A 12,360-nucleotide genomic window follows, 5' to 3' on the forward strand; every position below is an offset into this window, starting at 1 on the left:
TAGGAGAGTTATCAGTATATGAGGGGAGTGGATCAGTGGGGGTTTGAGTTCAGTAAAGAGACAGCTCTGGGGAAAAAACTGTTCTTTAGTCTGCTGGTCCTGGTCTGGTGGATCCTGAGGATGCTGCGAGCTCGATGCAGACAGCGTTTCCTCTGGATGTGCTCGATGGCAGGCAGTGGAGTCCCTGTGATGCGCTGGGCAGTTTTCACCACCCGCTGCAGTGCCTTGAGCTCCGCAACAGAGCAGCTCCCATACCATACCATGAATCCTGACTCGAGATTTTTTGTGGTCGTAAAAAGTTGGATACACACACAAATAATATAAAGTTGTTTATTATGAAATTAAATATGAAAAAGCCTCTTCTGCTGGAGTTATTGCTCTAAAAGTGAAGGGTTTATTATTGGGAAGGTACTGGGTTTCCTCAACGGTGAAGACAGGACGGATTGAAAACATTATGAGTTATTTTGGGGAACGACCAGTTTCAAAAGAAAAACCGTGAAGCTCTGCTGGAGAACGTGTCTCTAAACGGCTGAAATGGAAATGGCTTTTGCCACAGTTGTCCAATAGGAGGAGAGCTCTGGTGGTCAATAACAAGACTATAGCTTTTATCCAAAGTGACTTACAGTGCCCTTATTACAGGACCGGAGAAAACCAGCGAATATACCGTAATCCCAGACGAGTCCTGAAGGAAAATGAAAATTGAGCGGAAGTACATAGGAGGGCTCCGGCTCGGCGGCCATCTTGGCCAAGGGCTCAGGCTCGAGGGCTCAAACTCTTATTAAAGGATCTTCTCTGTTGTCCGGAGATTCAGTTCTTCTGAAGCTCTCGCTGTGTGTCCAGAGGAGGTTTGAGTGTTTCTTTCCTGTTACATGTTTAACATGAAGTGTTGAATGTGACAGAGATGCGCACTTCCTCTGAGAGAGAGAGAGAGAGAGAGAGAGAGAGAGAGAGAGGGTTAACAAGCACTTTATTACTCTATGAAACTTGCATCATGGACCAAGTGTGTGAACGCCATTCCTCATTAAACATCTCCTCACACTCACAGAGGACAGGAGTCTAGTCTGGATCATTGGGCTGAAAAACAAAAGAGCCCAATGTCGGTGACCCTCCATGTCTCGCTCCTCTCTAAAAACACGATACTCAGCGGCCATCTTGGCTGAGGGCTCAGGCGTGGCGGCCATCTTGGGGCTTCAGAGCCGCCACACTTTTATAAGTCTGTGCTGCAGACATGGAGAAGTGTTTTTAGAGAGGAGCGTATAAAAATAAAGTGTTTGTTATCCCCCCCCCATCTCTCTCTCTCTCTCTCTCTCTCTCTCTCTTTCTCAGAGGAAGTGCGCATCTCTGTCACATTCAAAACTTCATGTTAAACATGTAACAGGAAATAAACACTCAAACCTGCTCTGAACACACAGCGAGAGCTTCAGAAGAACTGAATCTCCGGACAACAGAGAAGATCCTTTAATAAGAGAGAAGAATGAAGATCATCTGGACTTTCACTCTGCTGATGATTCCTGGTAAGAGTCTGAACTCAGAAGAACCAGAACAGAGATTAAATAATGAACACAAGTCTTTATCCATAACTAATAACCTTTGACATGAATCTCCCTTCAGTGTGTTTTAGTGTTGTGTTAAGATGCTGGTTTGTTGTAGGTGTCGTGAGCTCCATGGAAGTGACCGAATATTCAGGAGGCGGAGTCAGGATCTCATGCAAATATGATAAAGGATATACAGAGAATGAAAAGTATTTTTGTAAAGGAACGTGGCCACAGTGCACAGAACAAATCAAGACTAATGAGAAAAATAAATGGGTTGAGAATGATAGATTCTCTCTGTATGACAACACAAGTTCAGCCGTCTTCAGAGTGACCATCAGAGATCTGAGTGAAGAGGATTCTGGGATGTACTATTGTGGAACTGGAACGATTGGAATAGATGCCACCACTAAAGTGAATCTGAAGGTTATAACCAGTGAGTAACTGAGACAACATCACGATACTCAACACTGACTGGAATTACTGCCGTTCAATCGTCTAACTCATAACTCACGCCATCAATAACCTTTTCATCTCCTGATGGAAGAGTTACACTCTTTTACAGACTTGAGTTCATAAATGTTGTAGCAAAGTGAAGATAAATGTGTTTATATTGAGAACAAAATGACAAATGATCTGTGTTTGTGTTGAACAGATCAGCCAATCAGGACCGTGAGAGGATATTCAGGAGGAAACGTCATCATAAACTTCAAATATGAGAAGAAACACAAGAACCATGAGAAATATGTTTGTAAATCTGGAGATCAGTGTTTTCCTGTAATAAACACTAGCAGAGCCGCAGAATGGACACATGACAGACGATTCTCCGTTCATGAGGACGGATCTGCAGGGCTCTTCCGTGTGTTTATCAGAGAGCTGAAAGAGAACGACTCTGGAAAATATAAGATTATAGTCAAAGTTTCTGAAGACTACAGTTTCTTCTCTGAGTTTAGCCTGAACATTAAGAAGGGTGAGCCGCTTTCAGTCATTATGAGGTGAATCCATGAATATATATCTGGTCATTCTAACATTACTGCGCTTTATTTGGATCTGAAACAGATGATTGTGTGAAGAGCATCAGTCTATCAGCGGCTGCAGGAGGATCTGTGAACATCAGCTGCAAATACCCACAATCCCACAGGAGTGATGTGAAGTTTCTCTGCCGGAGATCTGGAGCTGATCTCTGTGCTGAAGAGACGTCTGTGAATGAGAGCAGAAGATGGAGTGAGGGAAAGATCCAGCTGTATGATGACAGAGAAGAGCGGCTCCTGACGGGAAGCATCAGTCATGTGACTGAACAACATTCAGAATACTGGTGTGGAGTTCAGTCTGATGGAGGACACAAGAGCTTCATCACACGAGTCCTGGTCAACCTCACAGGTGCGGATGCTTTTCTCACTGATATTAATCATAAGGCAGTATCTCTTCAGCAGATCACTGTGTGTTATTTATCAGGATGCTTGAAGCTGAATCTATAAGCAGATTTAACCACAGGGTTATTTTTAATTTAGATGATCTGTCTGTTTACCAGCAAAACCAGAAACTGCAGTTCGTATGATTGTCATTGTACAGCAGTGTGTGAACACAGGTGTAACGAGGCAGCAGACTCAGTCGGATCCATTTGCAGTTTTATTGAGAACACACGTAGTCGTACAGGCAGAGGTCGATAACAGCAACAACAATGTCCTAGGCAAAGAAGAGTCGGAAACGGAGACAGGCACAGGTTCAGGGCAGGCAGCAGACAAGACAGAGATAACCAGTAAACAGGCAGGTAGGTCAAACACAGGAATAAAGATTACAGGATAAACGCTCAGTAGTGTCAGCCGTGGCAGAACAAGACTTTGCGATAAGTGCATGAGTGTGTGAAGCTTAAATATACTGGGTGATAGGAGACAGGTGTGTGTGTAATCAGTCCAGGTACAGGGTTATGGGAAATGCAGTCCAGGAAAGGTTAATACTCAGGAGAGGGAGCCCTCTGGTGGTGATCGGAGGGAGCCACAGAGGCCAAGTTTGTGACAGAGCCCCCTCCCTGCGAGCAGCTCCTGAGGCGAGGAGGCGGTCGACGCCGGGGTCTTCCACGAGGACGAGGGGCAGGTCGCTCCGGATGGGTCCTATGAAATTCATTGATGAGAGATGGGTCCAAAATGTCCTCTGCATTAACCCAGGACCGTTCCTCCGGGCCGTATCCATCCCAGTCGACGAGATATTGTAGTGTTCTGCCCCGACGTCTGAAATCGATGAGCTCGTGTACTCGATATGCCACCTCGCCTTCCACGATCAGGGGAGGAGGTCTCTGGTCACTGGCCTCGTCTAGGTTCTCCTCTCCTCTCGGACCACCTGCGGTCTTGAGCAGAGAGACGTGGAAAGTGGGTGAGATACGGTATTCAGGCGGTAATGCTAAACGATAAGAAACTGGAGTTATCTGTCTGATGATTTTGAATGGACCCACGTACCTCGGACTGAGCTTCTTACAGGGTAGCCTGAGACGAAGATCCCTGGTTGATAACCAGACCCACTGTCCAGGGCGGTAGTCCGGGTGCTGACGACGATAGTGGTCAGCCTGTTCCTTCTGTCGTCGAACTGCCCTCTGCAGGTGAACGTGGGCCTCGTTCCAGACAGCCTCGTTCCAGACAGCCTCGCTCCACTGGAGCCAATGGTCCACCGAGGGGAGATCCGAGGGCTCTCCTGACCAAGGGAAGAGTGGAGGTTGATATCCGAGTATGCACTTAAAGGGTGTGAGTCCCGTCGAAGGTTTCTGAAGCGAGTTCTGAGCATACTCGGCCCAGAACAGGTACCGACTCCAGTCGGTTTGATTGTTGTGACAATAGGAACGTAAATACCGGGTGAGTTCTTGATTGAGGCATTCCACTTGACCATTCGCTTGGGGGTGATAGCCCGAAGTTAGGCTGACGTTGATATTGAGTTTTTGGAAGAAGGATTTCCAGAGCCTTGAGGTGAACTGGGGTCCCCGATCGGAAACAATGTCCTCAGGAAGGCCATAGAATCGAAATACATAATTGCAGAGGTGTTCAGCGGTCTCTAGAGCAGTAGGGAGTTTAGGTAAGGGGATGAAGCGACAGGCCTTGGAGAAGCGGTCAATTACTGTAAGGATGGTAGTCTGGCCCTGAGAGTTGGGGAGGTCGGTAACAAAGTCGATAGCGATATGAGACCAGGGGCATTGTGGAATGGGCAGTGGATGTAACAGTCCAGCAGGCCTTTGGTGTGACGGTTTGGAAGTCTGACATATGGCACAGTTGCGGATGAAGATGATGATATCAGACTGTAAGGTGGGCCACCAGAAACGGTTACTGACAAGTTGGGTGGTGGTAGCTATACCTGGATGACCGGAACTGGGCGATGTATGTACACACTGAATGACCTTCTGGCGGAGAGATGTGGGAACATAAGTACGACCAGTGGGGCAGTTCGGAGGAGGTGGTTCAGCATGGTGTGCATCGGTGATTTCTGTCATGATGTCCCATTGAATGGGTGCGAGAATGATAGTGGGAGGAAGTATAGGTTCGTTGGTCGGTGATACTACGGAGGACTCATACTGACGTGAGAGAGCATCAGCCTTGGTGTTCTTGGAGCCGGGTCTGTAGATAACAGTAAATTGAAATCTGGTGAAGAACAGAGCCCATCTGGCTTGTCTGGGATTGAGACGCTTCGCTGAACGAAGGTACTCCAAGTTTCGGTGATCGGTTAAGACAATGAATGGGTGCTTACCTCCCTCCAACCAATGCCGCCATTGTTCCAAGGCTGCCTTCATGGCCAGTAGCTCACGATCTCCCACATCGTAATTCTGTTCGGTGGGTGTGAGTTTGCGGGAGTAATATGCACAAGGAAACAGTTTGGGAGGATTGCCCTGACGTTGAGAGAGGATAGCCCCTATACCCGTGTTGGAGGCGTCTACCTCGACAAGGAATTCTCGTTCGGGGTCTGGATGATGCAGGATAGGGGCGGTTGTAAACAGTTCCTTCAACTTGTGGAAAGCATCCTTACTAGAAGTAGACCAGACCAGCTTTGTACTTCCCTTCTTGAGCATGGAGGTGAGAGGTGAAGCAATCATGCTGAAGCCTCTGATAAATCTTCTGTAGAAGTTGGCAAATCCTAAGAAGTGTTGCAGTTCCTTGATGGTGGTTGGTAATGGCCAATTAACCACTGCCTGAACCTTGCTGTCATCCATAGCGACCCCCTCAGGACTGATAATGTAACCCAGGAAAGAAATGTTTGTCTGGTGAAACTCACACTTCTCAGCTTTGGCGTAGAGTTGATTTTCAATAAGTCTCTGCAGGATGGAGCGGACGTGGTGGATGTGATCGGGGTAAGTATCTGAATAAATAAGAATGTCGTCGATGTATATTATTACCCACTTGTTTAGCATGTCTCGGAAGACATCATTGATGAAGGCCTGGAAGATGGAAGGACTATTGACCAGCCCGAATGGCATCACGCGGTATTCATAGTGCCCTGTGGTAGTGGAGAAAGCTGTCTTCCACTCATCCCCTTCCCTGATGCGTATCAGATTATAAGCGCTCCGAAGGTCTAGCTTGGTAAAGTAATTAGCGGTACGAAGTTGTTCTAGGGCAGCTGGAACCAACGGTAGGGGATACCGAAATTTCACTGTGATGTCGTTGAGGCCGCGGTAGTCGATACAGGGTCTTAGGACCCCGTCTTTCTTCTTTACGAAGAAGAACCCAGCAGATGCAGGGGAGGTAGATGGTTGAATGAAGCCCTTGGCCAGCTCCTCCTCAATATATTTCTTCATTGCTTCAGACTCAGGCTGTGAAAGCGGGAAGATGCGACCCTTGGGAGGTGTCGTACCTGGGATTAAATCAATGGCACAATCGCTAGGGCGATGAGGTGGTAACTGGGCTGCCTTGGACTTGCTGAAGGCCTCGAGGAGATCCTGGTATTCGGCTGGTAGTAGGTCAGTGGGTAGTGATTGTTTGGGAGAGTTCGGTAATTGAGGGGCCTGGAGGCAGTTTCGGTGACAATAGTTTGACCAGTGGATGATTTGGTTGTCTGCCCATGATATTTGTGGGTTATGTTGGTGTAACCATGGTAATCCGAGGATGATAGGACTCTGAGGTGACTTGATTATAAAGAAACGGATTTTCTCTGTGTGTAATGCCCCAATTTGAAGAGTCACATCGTCAGTGGTGTAACGAACCCTTCCAGTCCCCAGGGGGCGACCGTCTAACGCTGCCACTGACAACACAGAATCACAGGGAATTAGTGCCATATTATGTGTCTTGGAGAATTCAAAGTCCATGAAATTACCCGCTGCCCCTGAGTCTATCATGGCTAGGGCATTAACTGAGCTATCTTTTAACATGAATCTGGCCGAAATTTCAATATTGGGAGAGATAGAATGGAAACTCACTGCAGTGACATCTCGGCTTGCGGGTCGAGTGGGACACAATGCTCTCATATGGCCGGGTTGACCACAATAAAGACAAAGGCATTGTCGAATACGCCTGTCTCTCTCCTCCGAGGATAGGTGAGTGGTACGGATTTGCATGGGCTCAGGATCCTGCATGGGTGGGGTGGTGGCTGAGGCTGACAAAGTGTTTCTCAGAGGACGTCGGGAGCGAATTAAATTATCGACACGGATCGCCAGATCAATGAAGTCATTCAAAGTTCTCCCCTCGTCACAACAAGCTACCTCGGATTGAAGGTCCATGTTTAAGCCCTTGCGGAACAGTAGTTTTAGCGTGTCATCAACCCAGGTTGTTTGAGCAGCCAGTGTGCGAAAAGTGAGGCCGTATTCTGCAGCAGTTTGTCTTCCTTGGCAAAGTGCCAGTAGTAATTCACCCGCCTCCTTACCTCCCTCTGCGTGTTCAAAAACCTTGCGGAATCGTTGTAAGAAGTCATCTAGTGAAGTAAACGTAGGTTGGGTGTTATTCCACACAGTGGTGGCCCACTCCAGTGCTTTACCAGTTAGAAGGGAACACACAAAGGCTATACGACTCTCATCGCTGGTATATAGAGTGGGCTGTTGCGACATAAACAGTGTGCATTGCAGCAGAAACCCCTTGCATCTTGCTGGTGAGCATACTCTGTAGCGTCTCCACTAATTCCTCGGTTAAGGCGGAGAGACGGGCCAGTTGTTGTTGGTGGGCGGCTAGTACACTGGCCTGGGCGGAAACCTCTGTTGACAGACGATAGATGGCTGCTGGATCCTGGTCAGGCGAAGTCTTCTGTAACGAGGCAGCAGACTCAGTCGGATCCATTTGCAGTTTTATTGAGAACACACGTAGTCGTACAGGCAGAGGTCGATAACAGCAACAACAATGTCCTAGGCAAAGAAGAGTCGGAAAGGGAGACAGGCACAGGGTCAGGGCAGGCAGCAGACAAGACAGAGATAACCAGTAAACAGGCAGGTAGGTCACAGGGCAGGCGGCAAGACAAACTCAAGGGTACACAACAGTCCGAGGTCAAACACAGGAATAAAGATCACAGGATAAACGCTCAGTAGTGTCAGCCGTGGCAGAACAAGACTTCGCGATAAGTGCATGAGTGTGTGAAGCTTAAATATACTGGGTGATAGGAGACAGGTGTGTGTGTAATCAGTCCAGGTACAGGGTTATGGGAAATGCAGTCCAGGAAAGGTTAATACTCAGGAGAGGGAGCCCTCTGGTGGTGATCGGAGAGAGCCACAGAGGCCAAGTTTGTGACAGCAGGACTGAGCTCTGGGTGCAGTTTTACCTGTAGTACAGGTGTGGTCATCTGGACACAGTTTTTATCACTGATGTGTGTTCTTTTACCACACTTGTACTATAGTTAACTGCAGTTTAAGGCTGCTCGTCAGTGACACTGCTGGACTGTATTATTCAGTGGGAAGAGATTTACAGAATCTCAAACAAACAGTTTCTGTGTATTAGCAACTTGAATTCTGGGTAATGAATGTGTGAAAGCCATCAGTAACATGTCTCTTCACCATTAGAGAATGATTTCAAGTTCTGGGTGTGAATTTTTTTTCATATTCATTTACAAAATTTTCAGAGACATCATCATCACCACCACCATCATCATCATCATCATCATCATCATCATCATCATCAGCTACTTCTCCTTCACCGTTCACAGGTGTTTCCAAAACTTCTACATCACCACCGTCTCCGAACACAAACTCAGGTGATCTTGAGCGGAAATACAAACATGTGATCAGTGGGTGAAGCTTGTGAGCAGGCATATATTAAATTTAATACATCTTAAATAGTTAATATGTATAAAAATAAATAGTAATAATAACCCAATCATTCTCAATTGCATACTGAGTTGAATCTGCATTTTGGTGGTTCGTTATGGAATGCCAAAACTCCCGAAAAAATAAATTAATACATATGATTCCACTGAGGCCAGTGTATATGAACCCAAGTGCAGTTTATTATTTAAACAAAACGTGAACAAATACAAAATAAGGACTAGATTTATCTTAAATAGAAACATGAAATAAACATAAACCTGGACTAAACATGGACTCACCAATAGAGGTACAGTGAACCGGGAATCGTGGCCGGAAGTGTTATACCCCCCAAAAAAATGTCTGGTGACTTAGCCATGGTGAATATGATGCATAGAGGCTCTGGTGTGGCGGCCGTAATGGCTGAGGGCTCAAACGTGGCGGCCGAGGGCTCTGGCTCAGCGGCCATCTTGGATGAGGGCTCTGGCTCAGCGACCATCTTGGCCAAAGGCTCTGACTCAGCGGCCATCTTGGCTGAGGGCTCAGCGGCCATCTTGGTCGAGGGCTCTGGCTCAGCGGCCATCTTGGCTGAGGGCTCAGCGGCCATCTTGGTCGAGAGCTCTTGCTCAGCGGCCATCTTGGCTGAGGGCTCAGCAGCCATCTTGTTCGAGGGCTCTGGCTCAGCGGCCATCTTGTTCGAGGGCTCTGGCTCAGCGGCCATCTTGGTCGAAAAATTTCTGGTGACTTAGCCATGGCGAATATAATGCATAGAGACTCTGGTGTGGCGGCCGTAATGGCTGAGGGCTCAAACGTGGTGGCCGAGGGCTCTGGCTCAGCGGCCATCTTGGATGAGGGCTCTGGCTCAGCGACCATCTTGGCCAAAGGCTCTGACTCAGCGGCCATCTTGGCTGAGGGCTCAGCGGCCATCTTGGTCGAGGGCTCTGGCTCAGCGGCCATCTTGGCTGAGGGCTCAGCGGCCATCTTGGTCGAGAGCTCTTGCTCAGCGGCCATCTTGGCTGAGGGCTCAGCAGCCATCTTGTTCGAGGGCTCTGGCTCAGCGGCCATCTTGTTCGAGGGCTCTGGCTCAGCGGCCATCTTGGTCGAAAAATTTCTGGTGACTTAGCCATGGCGAATATAATGCATAGAGACTCTGGTGTGGCGGCCGTAATGGCTGAGGGCTCAAACGTGGTGGCCAAGGGCTCTGGCTCAGCGACCATCTTGGCCGAGGGCTCTGGCTCAGCGGCCATCTTGGCCGAGGGCTCAGGCTCGGCAGCCATCTTGGCCAAGGGCTCAGGCTCAGCGGCAATCTTGGCAGAGGACTCAGGCTCGGTGTCCATCTTGGCCAAGGGCTCAGGCTCAGCGGCAATCTTGGCCAAGGGCTCTGGCTCAGTGGCCATCTTGGCCAAGGGCTCAGGCTCAGCGGCCATCTTGGCCGAGGGCTCAGGCTCAGCGGCCATCTTGGGGGCTCTAGCTTAGTAGATACTGGAAAATTGCGGGGTTCCTCTTCCACTGTCCCCACAGTAAAAGAGAATCCACTCAGTAATAATGCAAGGTCAATATATTCCACTAGGGAAAAATGGGTTTTCCCTCCAGGCATCTGGGAATGAATGGGTTCATCCAAACCCAATCGAAAAATGTCTTTGAGTGCCACATCATTAAAGTCCACCAAGTAACAGAGTCCACAAAAATCTTCTACATAATCCTCTGCAGCGCGATTGACTAGGTGATTTAGCCATGGGGCTAACCATGAAGATCCGGTATCATGTCTGGTCAGTCCTCCTCCAGCTCCGCCCATGATCTAATCTGATGTTTATCTCACAGTGATCAGACTCTGATTATTCCTCCTGTGTTTTCAGACTCTTCTCTGATCATCTCTCTGGTTCTGCTGCTTCTGGTTCTGATCATCGCTGGACTCTTGTTACTGTTTCTCTGTAAGAAGCGTCAGTCTCCAGGTAAAACTCACTCTAAACTCCTTCAGGTAAATGGCTCCAGCTTGCCTAGCTTAATCACAAAGACTGGAGGTAATCGGCTCCAGCTAGCCTAGCTTAGCACAAAGACTGGAAGTAAACGGCTCCAGCTAGCCAAGCTTAGCACAAAGACTGGAAGTAAATGGCTCCAGCTTGCCTAGCTTAGCACAAAGACTGGAAGTAAATGGCTCCAGCTAGACAAGCTTAGCACAAAGACTGGAAGTAAACGGCTCCAGCTAGCCTAGCTTAATCACAAAGACTGGAAGTAAATGGCTCCAGCTTGCCTAGCTTAGCACAAAGACTGGAAGTAAACTGCTCCAGCTAGCCTAGCTTAGCACAAATACTGGAAGTAAATGGCTCCAGGTAGCCTAGCTTAGCACAAAGACTGGAGGTAAATGGCTCCAGCTAGCCTAGCTTAGCACAAAGACTGGAGGTAAACTGCTCCAGCTAGCCTAGCTTAGCACAAAGACTGGAGGTAAACTGCTCCAGCTAGCCTAGCTTCGCACAAAGACTGGAGGTAAACTGCTCCAGCTAGCCTAGCTTAGCACAAATACTGGAAGTAAATGGCTCCAACTAGCCTAGCTTAGCACAAAGACTGGAGGTAAATGGCTCCAGCTAGCCTAGCTTAGCACAAAGACTGGAGGTAAACTGCTCCAGCTAGCCTTGCTTCGCACAAAGACTGGAGGTAAACTGCTCCAGCTAGCCTAGCTTCGCACAAAGACTGAAGGTAAATGGCAAAATACAGACATTGATGATGTGTGAAAACATTACACAAGACATCAGAGTTGAATTGAGACGTACAGTAATGTCATTCATTTAGGATGCTTGTTTTTGACAGGCGCTGATTCGTCATCTCACACTGGATCAGGCAAACATGAAGTGGTGAGTCCAGTTACTGATTTTTATTCATAATGATGTAAATAATGTTAAATTATTAACTGTAAATAATCCCTCTGTCTCTCCTCAGGTTTCTCACACTGGTTGTGTTTATGAGGAGATTAAAGACCCTCACAAACCATTACCCACAAACCCCTCTGATTCCTCTGACTTCCTACACGCCACTGCCCAATTACCCACAAACCCCTCTGATTCCTCTGACTTCCTATACGCCACTGCCCAATTACCCACAAACCCCTCTGACTGCGTTTACGCTACGGTTCAGAAAGCCGCTGGAGACTCTCAGTGCTGCATCGCTTCTGCTGAGGATCTGAATTACGCAGTGGTGAATTTCCACAAGCAGTCGGACGGTCCTGCTGGAGTCAGGAATAATCCGGATTACAGTGAATACGCTGCTGTCAATCATCTCTCGGCTTGAGAATATCAATGAGTTTGTGTTCGTCTTCTTCAGTGATGCTCCTTTGCCTTATATTTTAGGACATGTGGACATGAGAGAGGCACTGGCTTGTGTGCCAAGGAAAAAATAAAATGTTAGCGTGATAGCGTTTCTTCATGAAGATGATTCCTCAATGTCTGGTAATTGTGTACTTTAAAGGTCCCATGGCATGAAATTTTCATTTTATGAGGTTTTTCAACATTAATATGAGTTCCCCTAGCCTGAATATTGTCCCCAAGTGGCTAGAAATTTTGATCAGTGTAAACCGAGTTGTGGGTGTCTTTCTCTGCCTTTGAGAAAATGACAGGCCAGACTAGCCAATCCTGAATTTTCCTGTTA

General features: G+C 47.7%; 1 protein-coding gene across 1 annotated transcript; it reads left to right on the forward strand.

Moving 5' to 3' along the window:
- Positions 1 to 1,383: 1,383 nt before the first annotated feature.
- Positions 1,384 to 12,145, forward strand: LOC307124968 (polymeric immunoglobulin receptor-like). Its single transcript, XM_079814489.1, has 8 exons — positions 1,384 to 1,514; positions 1,651 to 1,968; positions 2,188 to 2,502; positions 2,592 to 2,912; positions 8,625 to 8,672; positions 10,578 to 10,673; positions 11,527 to 11,570; positions 11,656 to 12,145. The coding sequence occupies exons 1-8, from the start codon at positions 1,475 to 1,477 to the stop codon at positions 12,001 to 12,003; spliced, it is 1,530 nt and encodes a 509-aa protein (XP_079670615.1). The 5' UTR covers positions 1,384 to 1,474; the 3' UTR covers positions 12,004 to 12,145.
- The last annotated feature ends 215 nt before the right edge of the window (positions 12,146 to 12,360 follow it).

Source organism: Gobio gobio (assembly GCF_949357685.1).
Source record: "Gobio gobio genome assembly, chromosome: 4".
NCBI classification, from domain to species: domain Eukaryota; kingdom Metazoa; phylum Chordata; class Actinopteri; order Cypriniformes; family Gobionidae; genus Gobio; species Gobio gobio.